A 23,115-nucleotide genomic window follows, 5' to 3' on the forward strand; every position below is an offset into this window, starting at 1 on the left:
ATGAATATGTTTGAGCTTGTGCAGTTTGCTACAAATGCGGTTTGCGAGCTTTGACTAGTGCTCTCTCTGATCAGCGAATCAAATTTACGTGAAAATGCAGATGTTATTGAACGCCAGCTAGCAGGCCCCAGAGTTACCACAAAGCTAATTATACCACATCCAAAGACCAAAGCTCTGATCTCAAACCAAATGAACACTTTTGAGATGAACAAAAAGCACATCCCATACTCATGACTAGGTATACGAAAAACCTTTGGCAATGTAGTGTATGTTAATATATAAAAGTTTTTTAACAGAATAGCATGACAGTAGGTTGGGTATACTTCCACAGCCAGGTTGCTTCTTAATACTTTGCCTTAAAATATTCTAGATGCTACTTAATTTACATTTCATTAAAAAGACTGAGAAATTATCTGACATGATTTATCCTGGTATTCATTTGCATTTTGACTTGAGATGTAACTTATACATTACCTCTATTCTGACAGCAAAGAAATACTATAGAAACTAAACTCACATCAATAATATAAACAATCAGCGTGGGCTAACGTCACCAGCTCCCTAATGCTGCCTGAACTGAATCCATATCAAAGCAGAACTAATCACAGCGAGAATAATAACCAGCACTCTGAGGTCATTACAAGCTCCAGCTTGCACTGTGTATATTGAACACCACTCAAACGTTAGCATGGACCACAACGCTGAGGCTGCAGCTATCAGCACACCAAACGATCTCCCAGCTGCATATTGATTTCAGCGTGTGTAAGATACAGAGGAGTCTGCACTTGCATTTAGCCACCACTGAAATGACTGAAGGAGGGATAGAGAGATGGCGGAGATGAAAAGATAGGGGAGATGGAGGAGATGTGGAGATAAAGAGATGTGAAGTGTGACTTAGAGGAGATTGAGAGTTGGAGAGCTGCGAAAGATGGAGAGAAAGAAGAGGTGGAGATCTGGGAAAAATAGAGAGATGAAGGAGATGGGGAGATAGAGACATTTAGAAGATGGAGATATGGAAATATTGATCAGATTTAGAGATGGAGATATAGAGAAAATGGGAATAAAAATATAGAGAGATGGGGAAATGGAGGAGATGAGAAATGGAGGAGATTTAGAGATGGAAAGGATAAAGAGATAGAGAGATAGAGTAGATTGTGTGATAGAGGAGGCAGGCTACAGTTGTGTGCTCAGTGCTGTATTGTTTTGGCTGATTCAGGAAATGAGGAGATTATTAGCAAAAAGTGTCTAGTACTGTACAGTAATCTCCTCTCCTCTCTTCAAGGTTTAGGGTTCAAGGTTCAAGGTTTTTTATTTGTCAGTGCCACCATATGTGCAAACATACAGAGGAATCCAAGTGTTTTCATTGTCAATCCAATCTAGACAGTTTGTATTAGCAGTCAGTGCAACATCAGCTGTCATACAATAAAGAACAGATTTAGTATGAGGTAACAGCAAATATACATCCATACTGAAATACTAAGTATAAAGGCATTTGCAAGACAGATAGAAGCAGTATGACAATAGTACAAAATAATTTACAGAATTCTGACAGAATTCTGCAGAATTCATCATTTCTCTTAATTTTGTATGCTCTCTAATGCTGACCTTTTTGCATTTTTCTTAATTTCTTTGTCATTATGTTTGCTGATTCTGTCTCGTTGCTCTTCTCCACCCCTCCACTCATTACCTTCTCTGTCATTTCAACTGCTATTTTGTCTCATCTCTTCTTCTCTCACCTACTTCTATCAAGTTGTTATTTTTCTCATCTCCCCTCCTCTCATCTATTCTTATCTCCTTTCCTCATCTCATTCTCTCATTCTTTTTTCTCTTGTGTCAGCTTTCCCTTCTCTGTGCTCGTGCCTCCTTCACTACTTTCTCTACTTTCATTTTCTTTTATTTACCCTTTTCTCATTCAAACTCAGGAATTTTTCATATTTGCAGTTGGACCTTATCGTGTGAATTTGAATAAACCTTGTGAACATAAACACACACACACACACACACGCACGCACGCACGCAAGCACACACACACACACACACACACACACACACACACACACACACACACACACACACACACACACACGCACATATATTTAGAGGGAAGACAGGAGAAAAGAAAGGAAATCTTTCTGTCATCCATCTGCTGTTGTCATGGTGGTGTTTTTTGTGAGAGAGAAAAAGAGAGAGAAAGAGAAATGGAGAGAGGAAGAGATACATAAAGAGAGAGAGAGACACAGAGAGAGAGAGAGAGAGAGAGAGAGAGAGAGAGAGAGAGAGAGAGAGAGAGAGAGAGAGAGAGAGAGAGACAGTGTAATTGCCTGTCTGAAACACAGGGCTAAAAGCAGGAAGCAGACTAGAGCCCAAAGGTTAGCCCGCCATCGCCATCACCTTCCCTTGTCACTTGAACACACACACACACACACACACACACACACACACACACACACACACACACACACACACAGCAGAAGCATGTGTGTGTGTGTGTGTAGAGTGTGTTAATGATGTCGACCCTGTAAGCATTCCATGCAGCCCTAGAGATCCATGAGCTGTCATAAAAAAGACAAAGCCAGGGACAGACAGACAGACTGAGGCAGACAGGTGGGGTAGGCACACACTTCAATTAATGAGAGCAAGAAGAGAAGAATCTAACACACATGCACACACACACACACACACACACACACACACACACACACACACACACACACACACACACACACACACACACAATGGCCGCCTATCAGCACCATGGCAACCGCAGCATCCCCATACCCTCTCCAACCCCAAAATAAAAATCAATGCTGAGCTATGGCAGCTTATTTGCTGTGCACACACATGCATACACACACACATGCTCACACACACTCTCACACATGCATGCACATATTCAGACAGTAAAGAATTCACAAGCCATCCCAGACATCTGAAGGCGCATTAAGTGTCATTTTCCCTCGAGCATTAGGAATGTAAAAGAGATGCGGCAAATTGTCGCCATGTCAGGAAGGCCTGAAAGAGAGAAAGAAAGAGAGAGAGAGAGAGAGAGCGAGAGAGAGAGAGAGAGAGAGAGAGAGAGAGAGAGAGAGAGAGAGAGAGAGAGAGAGAGAGCAATAAGCAAAAACAAATAGGGATTTGATAAAGCACAGACACAAAATTCTCATTTACATACATCTGAAATAAGTATGACTTACTGTAATATTACACTCTGAAAGCAACCCATATTGTAGATTTTATTCTTTGTGACATACACACACAAGCATACACACACACACACACACACACACACACACACACACACACACACACACACACACACACACACAAGAGCCTGTCCTCCTGAACAGCAGCAACTCAAACTACCTTAATGTGTTGTTCTGCTGCAGAAGGCTTTCAACTGAGCATTTTGTTGTCAGGAGTATCATCTGAACAAAGGCTGCTAGTCTGCCTAGAATCTAGAATCTCCGGGAATTTTTACACATTTGCTCCAAATATAAATTCTGAATTTTTGTTAGAGCCCACTTGAGCTTTTTGCCTTTTGCACCTTGTGAGGAAAAAAGTGCTTACACTGCACAGTCGTTCATCTCGGTAATTTGGGGTGAATTCGAGGGGGACCAGTTGTCGAAAATCTGCTAGATGTGCTGACCGGGCTGCGTTCAGGACCAAGGACAGCAGCTTTCTTTCTTTCTAACAACGAACTCTAAAATGAATGATTGTTTTTATTTAATTTTTTGCCTTTTCTCTATTGCATTGCGTTGGCTGTCAAGGAATTAAAAAAATATTCTTAATTTTCTATTATCCCTATAGAAGGGATTTTTTTATTTTCTTTGGAATGCACCTAAAATGTGGATCAGCACTTTGTCAATAACTTCAGCAGTCAATCAATTAAATTGACTTGCATATTTTTCTTGCAGATTGTGGAAAAAAGACTACAAATGTAATTTAAAAGAACATTGATACAAAAAAAATCAATGACTAAAATAAAACCAACCCCTATAAAAAGAAAAATGGACATTCGGTGCTACCCAGATGAGGATGGGTTCCCTTTTGAGTCTTTTTCCTCTCAAGGTTTCTTCTTTATGCCATGAGTTATTTTTTTTGCCATTGTCGTCACTGGAATGATTATTAGAGATAAACCTGCAGTTATAAGAAACACTAAACTTGTACATTCTTTTATAAAATTTTATAACTTCTTTATCTCTGTAAATTTGCTTTGAGACAATGTCCATTGTTCAAAGTGCTATACAAATACACCTGAATGGAATTGAAAACTTGAGATATATTTCTGCTGTTCTTTCCTCCACAGGTGTTCCCAGAGGGATCGGTGTGAACGAGCCAACGAGCCATACCGATTTGCAGCCACGCTGAACCAGTGCATAAAGGCCACTGTGTATCCTGACAGCATTGCGGTTTCTGAGCCCAGTGTACCGGTGAGAGATCTTTACCACACTCCCTTACCAGACTATACATTAACATTAGCTCTGTATTATGCTTTATGCTGTTATGATTTTGAATTATATTATTATTGATTAATGACTTGAATTTTGATCATACTACTTACACTATGTAGACAAAAGTTTGTGTACACCTGACCATAAGATTGGTATGTGCTTTTTGAACATCCACATTTAGTCCACTTTTACACTTATAATAGCCTCCGTTCTTCTTGAAAGATGGTCACCAGATTTTGAAGTGTGATTTTGGAAATGTGTGAGGTTTTATTCAGCCACAAGGGCATCAGTAAGGTCAGTTACTGATGTAGCTTAAGTGAGGAGGTCTGAAGTGCAGTCAGCGTTCCAATTCAGACCAAAGAGCTTCAGTAGGTTTAAGGTCAGAGTTTTAAAGCAGACCACTTGAGATCTTCCACTCCATACCATGAAAAGCATATATTTATGAAGCTGGCTTTGTACACAGGGGCATTGTCATGCTGGAACAGTTTTAAGTCTCCTAGTTCAAATAATGGGAATATTTTATGCTAGCGCATCCAAAGACATCCTATACAATTGTGTAAATACTTTATGGTAATAGTTTGGTAAAGAACAACATGTGGCTGGAAAAGTCAGGCATCCAAATACTTCATCTATAGTGTCCATGGAGAATATCTTATTTTGTATGAAAAATTATTCCTTCCGAAATTCTAAATAAAATTTAATAAAACAATAAAGGCAAACGAAAACACACAAAACCAGATGTGGAGTGTGTTGCGTCTCTCTAGTGACTGCACACACCAAATTCAAATGCGGTCCGTATGGAGAAGTGTTTATGGACTGTTTTCTCGCTTTTTTCGGTGGAGCAGTAATGCATGGTGTGGGAGGATGGGAAACTGAGCGAGCGAGCAGTGTGTAGGTGAAAGGTGCGCGTGTGGGTGAGATGCCAAAAAGTGCATGTGTGTAGGCTGATGTTGGGGGTTTGTTCGAGATGAGTCTGGTGCGTATTCAGCCACAGAGAGTACCGAGTCAATGTCTGTTCTTTCTGCCTTTTTGCACCTTTTTTTTTTCTAAAGTAAACATTTTCTCTGTCTCTCTGGTCTTCTTTCTTTGTCTTGTTCATGTAGGTGGTTGTTAAATTTGAATGCTTTGAATATCAAAATGGTTTTTGAAGAAAAAAGATTTTTTTTTTTAAGTGCGGCGCACCTAAACGGTGCGTGCTAACGATACATATGCCTGTAAATGAGCTGTTTTGGCTCTACTGCACTTCATAAAACGACAACAGGGTCACTGCTGCTCCAGTAGCAGGAAAAGCATCACCATGACAACAAAGCCCGTCCGCTCCAGGGGCAATGGGAATACGAAAAAAAAAAAGCAGCGAAAACAATCAAATTACCTTTATTAAAAATGCTGGTAGTGATTAGCCAGCACTGAGCATACATGTGCATCAGAAAGGAACAGCTAAGCCAGGACTAGGGAGAAAAAAATGGTATGCGTGCAAGAAACCGCTGCAAGCAAGCAACTCTACAGACACACTAGAAGCTCTATGGTACTCTACCAACCATATTAATATTATAGATCGTCCAGCAGACTAAATGATTATGATTCAGGCGAGTGTTCGCTTAGTGAGATATAGCTTGTGTCTTTTCATGTGGACCATAATATGCTGTAGGGTTAGTGATCAATCGGAATAGACAGAAATTGCATGCAAAGTGTTACTGATTCCACAAAGAATAAATGCATAACTAAATAAAAAAACAGACAAACAAACAAACATAGAAATAAATAAAATAATATGTGGCATTTCAAATACACGATTGGTGACCCCAAGAATAATTGCTGCATTCACATCGTGTGAAAATTCTAGCGTGCACATACAGTACACACATATACACACACACACACACACACACACATACACACACACTACTAAATCAGTAATTAGCAGCTCTCTGTACTTGTTGCTAGAGCACTAGTTTAGCAGACATGACCGTGCCTTGAGCTTCTGAGGTAATTAGCTGCTTTATGGACATTCTTTTGCACAGGAAGTCCACATGAAAAGGACATGGGAATTGTGTGCGACAGGTAGGATGGTTAATCAGGCCTTGTTGGTAAGACATTACTGTTCGAGAGTCTGACCCAGGTCCTCTGAGTAAGGCTGTAGACAAGCCGAACAATGGAAAACTTCTAACAGGGAGGTAAAATAGAAAGCGGGTAGGGCGATCTTTACAAATGTCAACCCGGTCATTACTGCCCGAGCAGTGTTTGAGCCCAACACACACACACACACACACACACACACACACACACACACACACACACACACACACACACACACACCTAGACCAGAGAACTGGAAATATTTATTTATAGAGTTCTCCAGCATCTGTGACCGCTCCCCAGAGAAAGACTTCAAAGGGCTATGTGTGAATGTTTTTTGTGAAGCGAAAGAGAAGTTCAAGAAGCTGATTGAATTTGTCAGATGTCCATTTTCATCCGTTTCAAAAAAAAAAAAAAAAAGGGAAAAAAGGAAACAGTCTTTTTTGGCACGTTTTATAGTGCCTGCTCACCTGCATCTGAGGCTAAGAGTTGGCTGACAGTTTGTGCCATTGCCTTATGCTCAGACCATCTGCTGTGTACCTGATGAAGCTTGATTGAAAATACTGCAGTGCTAATAGCAGCTACACTCTGATGCTTTTCCTCTGCCTGTCTTTCTCTGTGTTCAGCTGCTGGTGAAGGTGACTGACGTTCCCGATCTCTCTGCTGGAATCACGTGTGCCTTCGGGAACCTGACTGAAGTCGAAGGGACGGTGAATGGCAATCAGATCCTGTGTATCTCTCCTGCTGCCAAAGATGTCCCTGTAATACCTACTGATCAAGGTAGACCGTTAAGAAACTCCTTTTTCCCTTCCTTATCTCCAGTTTACTCACATGCACCAATTAAATCGCAAATAATCCTGATATCACTCCATTCCTTAGTTCTCTATTTTCCCCCATTTCCTCTCTCCTCCCTCTTCTCCCAGGGGGTGTGGCTTTGGCTAAGCTCTCTTATGGATGTTCTATTAATAGAGCCTCTCAGACGCGTGCTCTGCTGCCTTTTAACGAGAGCTTCATTCAACGAGGCTCTTCGCTCTCACGCCCATCGATTCCACACACACTGCAGCTCTAATGAGCTTAAACTGACCTCAGGTCAGCCTCGGGGCCGGAGCCATGCTCTCAACAACACTTACACCTATTACAGGTGATATTTGTTGCCATTTTTCCTGTGCACACTCAGCACAAGAGAATGGAAGCTGTCATTAGAGGTGTGAAGTTGGAAGTGGAACCTATGTAGATGAATGCTGGTGAAAATAAATATATGGAGAGATAGATTTTGAGGATTAAGTTAGACAAAGGTCAGTTGGATAAAGGTCAGCTTTCTTCCAGGTGTTTGTGCCGCAACTCTAACGATAAATCTGGCTTAGTCGACAGCTCATTTCAGTAAAAGAAAGCGTTTCGGATGAGCGCGGGCTCGCTAATTAGTCGCACTCTGTCGCACTTTAGCTTCTAATCAAAGGTAGATGGTCATGACGGACACCTGTATGAGGCAGCCGGCGTGTGAGTAATCCCACAAGTTCTCAGGGTAAATGACAGCTCTGTTTACCCACAATCCTCGACTTCCCCCAGGGAGCATGGCCCAATCAGTGTGGGCCCTCAGGTAAATGTCATCTAAACCTCATATTTCCTTCTGTCTCCTTCAGATGCATTAGGCAGTATAGATTATTAAGCATCACCCAGGAACATCGATCATGTGCAGTATTAATAGCTCGTGGGCTAGGCACATCGAGTTTGTAGTGTGTGTGTGGTGAAGGGGGGACTAATATTTCTCAGATCAGGATTTCTCAATCCTGATCTGTTTTCCTGAAACCAAAATGTCTGCTTATGGGAATTTCTGAGAAAGACAGTCCTGAAATGTAATAAAAAATAATCTGCTATCCCTGCATGTGTTATAATAAATAAAAAAATCTGAAGAAAGCAGAGAGAGCAGGTGTGAAGGATAGCTTGGGGTCACAGCTGACTCCTACACACGGTATGCCAGCCGAATTTGTGCCCAATCGCTCATCCGAGTGTGAGGAGCTGGCTGCTTATTGAACGTTTTTAACATTTTCAATGCCTTGCCAATTGAGACCGAGCTGGCTGTGTTCCGTGCCGATGGCAGCAGCTTTGCTGGCTCTTCACTCGGCACTGCGGCCCACAGACACCATCTCGTATCAACACAGGCACTGCTCTGCACCACTGTATGAAACCCTCACACGTGCTCTGAAGGTACAGGGCAGGGTAAAGCAAGGGAAAGCAGTTTCTAGCCGTATGCCTCAGACTAAACGTAGCAGACCAAGTAACACATTGTCTGGATGAAAAAAAAACAACAACAAAAAAAAGAAAAGCTATTACAAGCAGATTTATGTGTGTGCAAAACACACAAGTGTTGAACTCATACAAATAGCGGCAGTGTCCAATTCAGTGGGGCTTTTGCTATGGATTTATAAGTGCACTATATGGATAAAAGTACTGGGACTCCTGAATTTTCCAGTCATATGTGCCCAAACTGTTACCACAATGTTGGAGGCAAACAATTGTATAAGATGTATTTGTATGTGGTAGCATATAAATTTCCCTCTACTTGAACTAGGAAACCATTTTAGTATGACAATGTACAAACAGATCTGCAGGAGGATATGGTTTACATGGTTTGGAGTTAAAGATCTTAAGTGGCCTGCTATAGAGTTCTGACCTCACAAACCTATTGAACACCTTTGTTATGAATTGGAATTCTGACTGCACCCCAGGCCTCCTCACCCTCCATCAGTGCTTGACTTCACTTACAATATTGTGGCTAAATGAGCAAAAATCTCCACAGCCACACTCCAAAATTTAATGGAAACTTCTTCCCAGAAGTGTGGAGTTTATTATAACAGCAAACTAGGACTAAATGTGGAATGGGATGTTCACAAATAACATTTACAAAAGTTTGTGGACACCTGACAATTAGATTCATGTGTAATAAAGAATTCACTTTGCTTCCTTTATGTGTGTCTGTGTGTCTGTGTGTCTCAGACTGGTCTGGAGTGGAGCTCAGGCTGAACTCGAAGGAGACAGGTCAAATGTTGATCAGCACCGAGGTTAAATTCTACAACTGCAGCGTACACCAGCTGTGAGTCTCATTTCCCTTTTTACATATACACTGTATGTACAATAAATTTACACTCATTTATTAGCACCAGATTTGTAATGTTTTTTGTAATAATTCTATCTAAAGTGTTTTCCAGTTAAAACATTATTTACTTGATCATTCAAAGGTTAGGTTTTGCCAGTTTTGGGATTTGAACTCAAAACTTTCTGATCTGTCACTCACAAGCTTAACCTCTGAGTCACCTCTTTCAACAACAAGCTGGCACTGATAACAGCCTAGCATTGAACTCCCTTGTACTGAAAGACAAATAGCAATAGTTTCCTAATCTTTATATTCGCTAAAATGACCCAATAACAATCCACTTATTTTCAAATGTCAATGTGAAATGGCTTTTTCCTTTTTCCTAAAATGGAACAATCCTGAAAAATGACTATATAATATACTATATAAGCTCTATTTGCAATACATTGTTGTGTATTCATGGCTAATGTGAAGTGAAGGAAAAGGATGCTTTTCTTCCTTTGACAGCATTGACTCATTGCAGCTCTTTAACCTTGACTCTGGCTGCATGGTAAGATATTTTGAAAGTGTTGCGTAAAACGGACATTAGTAAGCATGTTTGACCCAAAGGGCATGTTCGTGCATACTGAGTAAGATCACCATGGTAGCGAGTCAAGTATTGTGAAGCTGAAAGCGACACTGAAGTGCTCAGAGACCCCTCTAGTGGGGGTGCAGTAAATTGCTAAGAGATCTGGCTGGCATGCGTGTGATGTTCTGGTGCCATATCTAGCTTCGGCTCTTACTATTCTAAAAGGCATCCATTAAAGCTAATAGCGTCCGATTATTTGACATTTCTCGAGCGCAGGAGCGGAATTTCTCAGGTCTAATCGGGCTGTTCATATCCTGCTCACGCGTATTTTGGTGTCTCGTTCGGTCTGTGGAAAGCAGACGCTCTTCTGCACCAGAGATGAAAGAGCTCGATTGGCTGGAAGCTTTGTGAAATGACGGAGGAGGTGCTGGCCACAGTAGGAGATGACAGGCTTTTTTTTCAGCTTTTATTCTCAAGTGTCTGTGTCTCTACTTTCCTGTTGCCCCGATTATCGGCGTCCCCTCCTAAGCCATTCTTTCTGAAACATCCCAGCAGATCTGGAACTAATCAAACAAACTCCCTCTATCCGATCCCCTGAGTAATCCCTCAAACACGCATCCATATACACACACACACATATACACACACACACACACACACACACACACACACACACACACACAAACATCCCTTTGCCCTCCCAGTGTGTCTCACCAGCTGCCTCTCTGTGCCCATGTCTAAGGGGGATTATGGATACAGTGGAGCAGAATGGTTCTTCTTGGGTGGCATGGAATTGCATCTCATCTCATCACTCTTTGACACCGGCTAAGTGTTTGGCACGCTTCTCCCCACCATCCTCTCTAGCTCCTCTTTCACTCCCCTGATATAAATCCCTTAAATAGTTTCTCAGAGGCATCATACAGACCACTGAGATTGTAGATCCTTGCTCAGGAGCCTATATGCAACAGAGTGCTTCACTGCCTCATTATTGATTAACATGTCAGCAGAAACTAATGTATTGTCCTCGTTATATTTGGTTTAGAAATGACTCAATCATCCTGATGACACTTTTTTAAAAAGACAACTCTTAAGGTTAGATCTTGTTCAGCCTCACCAAAGTGTTGTACATTGGACACTCTAAGCGGAAACCACTGTACAAATTAGATTAGATCTTTCCTTTGTGTATTCTGGACAGCCTACATTTCATGTGTGGAACAATTGTCGCCTTTCCTCCATGACAAATGTGCTGACTGTATGCTCTCCTGGAGGATCTCTGAGTCATACACAGAGTCACATGCACACAAACACACACACACACACACACACATACACACACACACACACACACACACACACACACACACACACACACACACACACACACACACACACACACACACACACACATTTGTCTTACTATCCTGATGAGGCCCTTCCATTAACAATTAATAATGCAGCTAATCAAGGCTTTGCTACACCCAACCCAACCCTGCCAACCCTAACATCATCATAATTTCAGTAACCAAAAGAAAACCAAAATTTGTCTTCCTCATAAGGACAAACCAAATGTCACAGCAAGGTTAAAAAAATAGATATTCCTCCACTTGTGGGGATATAATCCTGGCACCTCACCAAGATATAAAAATATGCCCCATGTCACACAAAGAAAATCTTGGCATTATTTCCTAAGGCTGTATGTCAAGGCATGATCTATTTTAGATATTTCATAAAAGAAAATCAGCAGGAGAGTATGTGGACGAGGACCAGGTCTTCTGCAATGCCATTAAGTCTAAATAACATGGTTTGGTTGTTTGATTCTGGGAAGTTTTACGATTCAAGGGTCTAAGACAGGGGTCGGCAACCCGCAGCTCCGGAGCCGCATGCGGCTCTTTCATCCCTCTTCTGTGGCTCCCTGTGGCTTTGGAAAATAAATAATGAGTATTTAATTAAAATGTTTTTTATTTTAGTTCGTTAGTTTTTAAAATGTAATTCTAAATTTGAAGATTTTGGTGATCTTGTAAAATCTAAATAAAACGTGTTAAAGTTTTTTTGTCGCTCTTCATATGCGTCACAACCGCTAATCTGCGACACCCACCGGCACGCGACTTCTTAAACTTTGGTTGACGGCACACAGAAGAGGACGGCATTTTTGGTTTGCTGCCGGTGGATAATTTATGTTCGGCGTTCTTTTCATGAATACAAGAAGGACTCAAATAGACATTGAGTATTTTACTTGAAAGTAACCTTCAACCCAATGTCTTTTTTTAAGGAGTTCAAAATTGTTTTGTTGCATGCAGAAATGTAATTTCATTCTCTCTGCAGTTCATTAATTTCATAAATGCAACACATTATGGTTTGATTATACATAGCATAAAGGCAAAAAAAAAAAGTTACATGTAGTGTTATTTCAATTTAAATGTCATAAGGGTTTTGTGGCTCCCAGTGTTTTCTTTTCTGTGGGAAACAGGTCCAAATGGCTCTTTGTGTGGTGAAGGTTGCCGACCCCTGGTCTAAGATGCTTCCCTCCATGCTGTACTGCTAGCTAGCACTATTTTTTCAATGTAGATTTTTAACTATTCAAAAATACTAACATACTTTAGTTGTGTTTTATTCATGCTCCAGTCTCACCTCAAAATAGGAACACTTTGGAAAGTGGATGCCTAGTTTTTGTTTGCAACCAGACCGCCTAACCAGCTAACTGTCATGAGTCGTGTATATTTTCCTCAGTGTTTTTGATTAAACAAGCTAACCTGCCTGTATCTTAAGTATACTTGTATATTTATACTTGTATATTCCACAGTATATATATATATATAGGAACCCACATACAGTGAGGAAAATAAGTATTTGAACACCCTGCTATTTTGCAAGTTCTCCCACTTAGAAATCATGGAGGGGTCTGAAATGGTCATCGTAGGTGCATGTCCACTGTGAGAGACATAATATAAAAAAAAAATCCAGAAATCACAATATATGATTTTTAAACTATTTATTTGTATGATACAGCTGCAAATAAGTATTTAAACACCTGTCTATCAGCTAGAATTCTGACCCTCAAAGACCTGTTAGTCTGCCTTTAAAATGTCCACCTCCACTACATTTATTATCCTAAATTAGATGCACCTGTTTGAGGTCGTTAGCTGCATAAAGACACCTGTCCACCCCATACAATCAGTAAGAATCCAAATACTAACATGGCCAAGACCAAAGAGCTGTCCAAAGACACTAGAGACAAAATTGTACACCTCCACAAGGCTGGAAAGGGCTATGGGGAAATTGCCAAGCAGCTTGGTGAAAAAAGGTCCACTGTTGGAGCAATCATTAGAAAATGGAAGAAGCTAAACATGACTGTCAATCTCCCTCGGACTGGGGCTCCATGCAAGATCTCACCTCATGGGGTCTCAATGATCCTAAGGAAGGTGAGAAATCAGCCCAGAACTACACGGGAGGAGCTGGTCAATGACCTGAAAAGAGCTGGGACCACCGTTTCCAAAGATACTGTTGGTAATACACTAAGACGTCGTGGTTTGAAATCATGCATGGCACGGAAGGTTCCCCTGCTTAAACCAGCACATGTCCAGGCATGTCTTAAGTTTGCCAATGACTATTTGGATGATCCAGAGGAGTCATGGGAGTAAGTCATGTGATCAGATGAGACCAAAATAGAACTTTTGGGTCATAATTCCACTAAACATGTTTGGAGGAAGAAGAATGATGAGTACATCCCAAGAACACCATCCCTACTGTGAAGCATGGGGTGGTAGCATCATGCTTTGGGGGTGTTTTTCTGCACATGGGACAGGGCGACTGCACTTCACTAATAATAATATTTGTCCATGCCCATGTTGAAAAAAGATAGGAACAGATCAAATTATATAGTCTAACTTATAAGCAGGATGTTCTGCCCAGGCTTTGAGGAACCGATGTTTCTGGTGTCAGGAAAGTGTCACCATAGTCAACTTGCTATATCCATATTTTTGCAGCCTTCTTTCTTTGCACATATTATCTAATATCAATAAAGACCAGTAGCTGAAGTACAATCTTACTCACTTAAGAGAAATCTAATTATTTTATAAACTTGGGTTTCTGGAGCTCAAATCATTCTGAGGAGCTTGTCCTTCCAAACCCATCTCTAGCCATTATTGCACTGATGCTTATCACAAATCGATGCTTATTTATCCTCGTCATTTTGTGGCTTATTAGAAATGTGGAGAATCTATTTAAGGTGAAGGACAGAGAATTTACCTTCTGGTGAACTTGTGGATTATTCTAATACTATATACGATGGCATGCACTGAGTTGGTGTTTGTTACGAACAAGCGAGCAAAGCACAAACACTTCAATTACTTATTAATGTATGCTAAAGAATTAGGGAATGAATTTTATTGCTTGGGACAAAGATTTACTAAATTTGAAAAAAAAAAAATTCAGACAAGGACACAACAGAAGGTGAGTGGGATATGAATATTTGAGCACTTTCCTGTGGGACTACAGAAAGCAATGACAGTCTGCTGCTTTCAGGATACTTTTTGGTACTTTTGATTTTGGGGTTGGTTTCACATCACATATTGTTGAACACAAAAAATGTTGTGTGTCGCATTTAGAGTTTATTTGCTCTTTATGCCACACCAAATATTCAGAACACACTGCTTTTATGCAAAACTCCAGCTCTGTCCTTTCTTTTACTGTTTTACAGCATCTACAAAAAAAAAAGTTTCTACCCAAAATACATGTTATATTTGGTTCCCTGCCTGCTGTTTGGTCAATTCAGAATCAAACAACCTTCTCTTTCAAATCAGGCTACACTAGGACCTGTGTTCTTAAACAAACCACACCACAGTTTCAAGCACAGCAAAGAATAGAAAGAAATGGCTTAAATGCTGCATATGTGAAAGCACCATTTGTGTTTCTTTGTTTTCTTACACCTATGGTTACAAAACTTTTTTATCCTTGTGTGTGTGTCTTTAGGTGTCTGTCTTGTGTAACCAGTTCCTTCCGGTGCCACTGGTGCAAGTACCGAAACCTGTGTACACACGATCCGTCTAGCTGCTCTTTCCAAGAGGGACGGGTCAATGCCTCAGAGGTACACACACACACACACACACACACACACACACACACACACACACACACACACACACACTCACTCACTCACTCACTCACTCACTCACACACACGGCAGGCAGTCTTGCATGCAGGCTGTTTTAATAAGTACTTGAGTAAGGGTGTGTGTAGATAACGCTTAATCAATAATAAAAAGTTAATTGCAGTATAATGACATATCAGCCCACTCGCCCAGTCACTCATGCACATAGATCAGATTGTTGCACGTTTAAAGCTGGAGCCCATGTTTAGCATGCAGAATGTTTTCTCGTTCAGACCAGACTCAGCGTGGTGTTATACTGATACTTTGTGATTGCAGCACACAAAAGGCTTTGTATCACTCACATTTCTACTAACAAAAGATAAACAGCAAACAAAAAAAGGACAACAGTTTTATAAGATTGGTATCCGTAAACACGACTAAATCATTTCCTTCACTTTATAAGCTCAATGCTGCTAACCTTAATATGTACTTAGTCATTGCTATATGGGATTTTATTTATTTATTTATTTATTTACTACTCTTCACTAAATCTTTTGGTAAAAACTCATTGTGAAATATCAATGTTGTTTATAGACTATAAAGCAGACTAGAATACTGCAAAAAAATCCAGGTCATATGTGTGGTAAAATTTAGTACGTAATTAATGTACATCAAGACTGTAAACAAAAGAATATTTCAAAACACCAAATAACACATCACAATTATCCTTTTATTTTCTCTTCTCTTTTTTTCATTTATGATTTATTTTTTATCTACACTATTTTGACAATAGTTTGTAGATACCTGATCATTCGATTCCATACGATTCTTGACCATATGTGTGTTCTTTTTGAACATCCTATTCCTAGTCACTGTTTGCTATTATAATAACCTCCACCTGTGTTTATGTTTGTTCACCCAGAAGGCTGTTAGTAAAGTCAGGTACTGATGTAGGGTGAGGAGGCCTGGGGTGCAGTCAGCATTTCAGTTCACCCCAGAGGTGCTCAGTAGGACCGAGGTCAGAGCTACATTGGAACCCATGTAAAACATATCTTCATGGAGTTTGCTTTGTTTAGTTTCATGCTGGAACAGGTTTGGGTCTTCTAGTTCAAGTATAAAGAAACTTGAATGTTACTTCATCCAAATACATTTAAATTGTGTGCCTCCAAATTTGTGGTTACAATTTGTAGAAGAACCATATTACTTTAACAAAGTGTTACCATAAAGTTAGTGGCACACAATTGTATAGGATGTCTTTGGATGCAGCATGACATTTTTTTCCCTTTATTTAACCTATGAAACACAAACCTTTTCCAGCATGATAATGCCCCTGTGCACAAAGCAAACTCCATGAAGATATGTTTCACATAGAGTGAAAGATTTTAAGTGGCCTGCAACAGAGGTCTGACTGCAACCCTATTGAACACTTTTGGGATTCATTGGAAGCTGACTGCACCCCAGGCCTTCTCACCTCACCTGCATCAGTACCTGACTTACTAACTTAACACCCTCAAAGCGGAATGAGCACAAATATCCATATTTTTTTTTCTTTTCTTTTTTTTCTTTTTTTTTTCCTTAAAGAAGATCAATATCAGTTTTTAATAAATAATGTTAGTTAAGACTATTCTTTTTCCATTGTTTAGCCATTGTGACTGTCTGTGTATATGTTGATGCATTTTGTGTGTGTGTGTGTGTGTAGTAGAAGTGGGAGACTATTCTTAGATTCTTGGATTCTGGTATCAGCTGCTAATTACTCATGAGGAGAGGGCGAGTGTGTGTGTGTGTTTACCACTTGACAGGTTCTAACGTAGCACATTAATCAACTGAACACCTGCAAGCGTGTGCACAGACAGACACAGGGACACACACACACACACACACACACACACACACACACACACACACACACACACACACACACACACATACACATATGCATGCACATGACAGTCACCAAGCCTCCAGTGAAATGTGCTGTTGCTTCACACACACTTTTTTGTGGTAGTGCTGTTAATGGCAAGTCCCTTGTTTGAGTGGTGTGATGCAGTAGATTTCAACAGTGATTAAGTGGCAGGAGACACAGGAATGCAGTGGCCGGAAGGTGGTGGAGAAATTATCAAAACACACACACACAGACACACACACACACACACACACACACACACACACAGACACACACACACACACACACACACACACACACACACACATAGTACTTTTGTCCACACACAGCCATTAGTTCTGTTCTTACACAGAATAAAAGCATCTGTGTGTTTTATTAGAGCGGGCACTTGTTCATTGTTGGTGTTCCTGGTTTGTTTTGTCAGGACTGTCCTCAGTTGGTGCGCTCTGAGGAGATTCTGATCCCAGCCGGAGAAGTGAAACCTATCACGCTGAAGGCCCGGAACCTTCCTCAACCTCAGTCAGGTCAGCGTGGGTACGAGTGTGTGCTGCACATCCAGGGGGTCAGCCACCGAGTCACAGCGCTGCGCTTCAACAGCTCTAGTGTACAGTGCCAGAACAGCTCGGTATGGCTCACTCACTCACACACACACACACACACACACACACACACACACATCAACACACACTCATATACACACACACACACACAACATTATAACACACACACACACACACACACCAGTGCGTGTATCCAGTACCCTACAGAAGCTGCTTTTACATCTGCTCCTTATGACTGCACCTGCACAAAACTCATGACATTAAAATCCCTCCACCGTATTCCAAAGTCAGCAGTTCCTTTGTTTCCTCTCGCTTTCATTTTGTCGCTCACATGACCATGATGAATTAAAGTTTAACTAAAATCTACTAAAAGTTACTACATTCTAAATTAGACCATCGATCAAACGAAGCGCTTCCCAAGGGCTGAACAATAAATCATATTTAATCGAATGATTTTTTTTTTTCCAATGTATCATTTAATTAAGTACAATCAGTTGGGTCAGCCGGATCAAGTGTTCTTCAGCGTAACCGAAGCCGACTCCGACTATACTTAGATTGTGTAGTTTATTGTTTAAGTAATTAACACGCATACACACAACTTTATTTCTATAACCACAAGCACTTAGTCTGATATCTACAAAATTTTACCATTACTATACCATTTCAGTGTTCACCTGAACACACACACACACACACACACACACACACACACACACACACACAAAAACTAAAAAGCATTTTGCACTGAGGTAAGCTGTTTTTTTGAGTATTGTGTTTTTGATTGAGTGAAGTACTAGCTGAAAGACAACTCGACTACAATGTGAGGTAATAGTAATGTAGTAAAAGCACTATTTCATCTCTCTCTCTCTCTCTCTCTCTCTCTCTCTCTCTCTCTCTCTCTCTCTCTCTCTCTCTCTCTCTCTGTAGTATCTATATGAAGGAATGAGGATAAGTGAGCTGCCAGTGGATTTCTCCGTGGTGTGGAATGGCAACTTCATCATTGATAATCCTGAGAACATTCGAGGTAAACACACACACACGAGCACACACACACTATATTTCTCTCTCTGTCTTTCTCTCTGTCTCTCTCTCTATCTCTCTCTCTCTATACACATCGCATCAGATTGACACTGCAGCAGAGTGACAATGAGGTGTTGCACTGCACCAGCACATGGCCATTCTGTTATACATAACAGTTTTATAAAGGTTCTTAAAATCTTAAGTTATTTAACATGAATAACACCTTAAACACCCAAATTAAACCATTATTTAACATTCTTTCTATGATTCCTGAAGAGAATCAGAATCATAATTTGTAGTTATCGAATGAGAAATTGGTGTAATTTGTCTAGTTCAAAATATCAGTTTAAGTTTTATTAGATTTTTTTTTTTATTGTTTTTTTTTTCATAACCGGATGTAGAACATAATTACTATTACTGAAGTAGCCAGAATTATAGAAATCTGCTGATCTGCACTGAATTCCAATCTTCAATCTTGTCAATACTAGCTTTAATAATAGCATCTCCTTAGGTAAAAGTAATCCCACTCTATTAAGGGTTTAATGGGATTTTAGACTTATTTCGAATTCATAGATTTCACAGCAGGACTTTTCTCAGGCCCGTTCTCTTGTCGTGCTTAGTAAGCGTGATAACGGACGCTTCATGTTCCCCAACAGTGCATCTGTACAAGTGTGGTGCTCAGAGAGACAGCTGTGGCATGTGCCTGAAGGCGGAGAGGAAGTTCCAGTGCGGCTGGTGCAGTATGGAGGGCCGGTGCACCCTACAGCACCACTGTCCCATGATCAACCCCTACACCAACCGCTGGCTAAATCTAGCCACGGCTAACGTCAAGTGCACTAACCCACGCATCACCGAGGTCAGCACACCCGTCTGTTCTCTTTTGCTAATTAAAAATGGATGAACTGATTGCTAGGTCACATTAACATGGACTACCAGGACCTTTCTGCATTTGCTCAGTTGTTAAGTGATTCAGTATTATTCCATATTAGCAACAATACTGTAAATGCAAAAGCAGTAATACTTTGTTAAATTTTTTTACATTATTTATTTAAAAAAAACAACCATAAAAAACACCCCATGCTGTTATATATCATAAAGACAAGAATAAATAATGAATAACATGCTGTAACAGGGAAATATTGTATACGATAAGGTAGTGTGATTACCTGACTGGAGCTTTTATTAAGGGGTATTCCTTCTAGCTAAGCAAGATCAATTTAAGTAGTTCAATTTGGTCATAATATCTTTTTTTTTTAGTTTTTGAAAAGATAATTAATGCTTTTATTTGTATTATAGTTGATTACTGCAATTTCCCCTATATAGGTATAAAATATTTCTCTGTTTTATGATTCAAATGGTGCAGAATGCAGTGGTTACATTTTTTTCTTATATTTTCAGTTAAATGCTGGTTTATTTTTGTACCTTTTCTCATCACCAGCTGTCTTTCCATTATCACCATCCCTTTCTTTACCTCTTCCACTAAAGAAACTGTTTGTTTATCACTCAAGGTAATAATTAGCTGAACCTGTTGCAAGTGTGAGAATGATGTTTTCTGAGATTTTCAGCACTATATATTAATTTGGAGAGTGGCTCTTGGCAAAACCCCAATAAATACTACATGTAATATCTAGAGACATTTTTCCAATAAAGTTCTTGCAACGAAGAACAGTTCTTCCATGCCCTGGTAGTGGGTTGCAACCTGATGGTTGGGGACATCTGCCTTAGAGCTCAGATCCGAGATTGTTAAATGTAGCTACACTTGTATTGCTGTATAGCACTTTGGTCAGCTTCTAGTTGTTTTAAATTGTGCTTCACAACTCAGTTAACATTGATATTAACAAGTTGTTGATGGTATTTGAATGAAAGAATAACACAAAAATAGCATGCATAATGCCAACAAAAATTAGTTCCTGTACTTATTTTTTCCTGGAGACATTTCCTTGCCAGAAAGCTTAAAGAAACAACGGCACCTCTGCCTGTTACAAAGCACTGATACTGGAGACTCCAAAAATGCTACAGTCATACAACAATAATATTAGTATAAACTTTGAAGCCCGAACTATTGTCAAATCTGCTCTTCAGAATTTAAGTGCTTTGCAGTACATTGCATTAATATTGAAAATGAGCTGCTTACAGGATGATTTTTATTGATCTGTTTTTGCTCGGTCTTATTTTATATTACTTATTTATTAGCAATTCTAATGAACCTGCTCCTGAGTTTGCTATTCACTTGGACAAATATGGACAGGTCATTGTATTTAATTACATTACTGCAGTGTTTTGCATAATATTCCTGCTATAAGGAGAAAGTAGTAACGCCATCTTCAGTTGAACAATTATATCATGTTGAGAAATGTTATAGTTCGATGAACTTGAGCAAAAATTTGTTTATATTGATCAACACACTGATCACGAATATCGGTATTGATGCTTTCAGCACAAACAACTGCATCTATTTATTGACATTAAAATAGAAAAAATGATTTTGTTGTTGTTTAACACACTATTATTTAGTGACATGTGAGATATAAATGAATCAGTGTTTCCAAAATAAGGTGTAATGCATTTACAGTATATATTATTATTTTCTATTTTGCATCCTTTGTTTAATTTCAGCCAACAATTTTCAATACAATTTATATTGCCACAGTTAATATTGGTTGAAAACAAACTAGATTCTAAAAGTTTATTGTTATATTTATTGTAATAACTGTGTACTTGAACTGGCATGGTATGGATCCATTTTGGATCACATCTCTTGTTTCAGAGATTCATTTTAAACATGAGAATTGTTTTTATTTTGCACAGAAAGTCTTCAATAGTAAAGGATGAAATATGTATATACATATAGTATATATATATATATATATATATATATATATATATATATATATATATATATATATATATATATATATATATATATATATATATATATTTATATACACTATATTGACAAAAGTTTGTGGACACCTGAAAATAAGTTTCATTGCTTTCGTTGCTTTGTGAACATCCCATTCCACATTTAGGCCCCTATTTGCTCTTATAATACCCTCCAAACCTCTGGGAAGATTTTGTAGTGTGCTTGTGGAGATTTGTGCTCATTCAGCCAAAAAGTGTTAGTAAAGGCAGGTACGGATGTATATTTAGGAAGGCCTGGGGTGCAGTTACATTCATCCCAAAGGTGTTCAATAGAGTTGAGGTTGGAGCTCTATAGCAGGACACTCAAGATCTTCCACTCCAAACAATGTAACACATATCTTCTCATGGAGCTTGCATTGTGCACATGGGCATTTTCATGCTGGAACAGGTTTGAGTAAATGAGTAAAAAATTGAGTAAAATCATATGGAACATTTACTATATTGCATTTTGCATGTGTGTGTGCGTGTGTGTGTGTGTGTGTGTGTGTGTGTGTGTGTGTGTGTGTGTGTCTGACCTCATTCTCCTCATGCTATCTCTCCTCAAATCACTTTTCATAGGGGAGAGCAGCTGGTGTTTGATTTCATTGAAAGACTCACAACTATATGCATGTATGTGTGTCCTCTTGGATGAGGCTCTCTGTCTGTGCGTTTGAGTGGGTGTGTGTCTATGTCTGAGTATATGTGTGTGTGTGTGTGTGTGTGTGTGTGTGTGTGTGTGTGTGTGTGTGTCACCTTCAGTCTATTTGCAAGGTCAAGAAGTTGTTGCTATCACTCTAGGGCACAGTGACCAGACTCCAGATAGTAGCAGTGAAACAGTATCCTTCTGTGCTTGTGTGTGGGAGAAAGAGAGGTTTCTGCAGTTTCAGATCATTACGATACAAGGGCGATACAATACATTTATCTAGAGTGTTTAATCAAGACAGCTGGCCAATGAAAGGAAAAGGAACAATAGCTCTGATAGACTTTAAGAGGTATGATCAGAGTCACCCCAAATAAATGCAAATTCTGCTAACGAAATACTTTCGTTCACAAGACGGAAAAAGATAGAACGTTTCAGTGCACTCACATACGAAAGCACACACACACACACACACACACACACACACACACACACACACACACACCACACACACACACACACACACACACACACACACACACACACACACACACACACACACACACACACACACACAGCCACCCGCAGACACTTAGGCTGTAGTATAGACATAGCACTGATCATATTTCAGTCTGTGGTTTGACTGAGCTGAGGTTATCGATGCTTCTACTGGTAGGCAGAGAACAGAAATAGGATCTCTGTCCTACTCGTATTGTGTGTGTGTGTGTGTGTGTGTGTGTGTGTGTGTGTGTGTGTGTGTGTGTGTGTGTGCAGGCAGAAAGTAAGACATGGTGTATAATTAGCATGTGTAACGCATGG

At 39.8% G+C, this 23,115-nt stretch overlaps 1 protein-coding gene across 1 annotated transcript in view; it reads left to right on the forward strand.

Annotated features, from left to right (window-relative positions):
* Positions 1–23,115, forward strand: part of plxna2 (plexin A2) — a 213,387-nt gene that overhangs the window by 130,314 nt on the left and 59,958 nt on the right. The window contains exons 6-12 of the mRNA XM_083570462.1: positions 4,307–4,430; positions 7,154–7,307; positions 9,522–9,618; positions 15,155–15,269; positions 17,600–17,800; positions 18,663–18,759; positions 19,412–19,611. Of these exons, the coding sequence (XP_083426588.1) occupies positions 4,307–4,430; positions 7,154–7,307; positions 9,522–9,618; positions 15,155–15,269; positions 17,600–17,800; positions 18,663–18,759; positions 19,412–19,611 (988 nt within the window). The remainder of the gene's footprint in view (positions 1–4,306; positions 4,431–7,153; positions 7,308–9,521; positions 9,619–15,154; positions 15,270–17,599; positions 17,801–18,662; positions 18,760–19,411; positions 19,612–23,115) is intronic.

This window comes from Silurus aristotelis (assembly GCF_946808225.1).
Source record: "Silurus aristotelis genome assembly, chromosome: 19".
NCBI lineage: Eukaryota > Metazoa > Chordata > Actinopteri > Siluriformes > Siluridae > Silurus > Silurus aristotelis.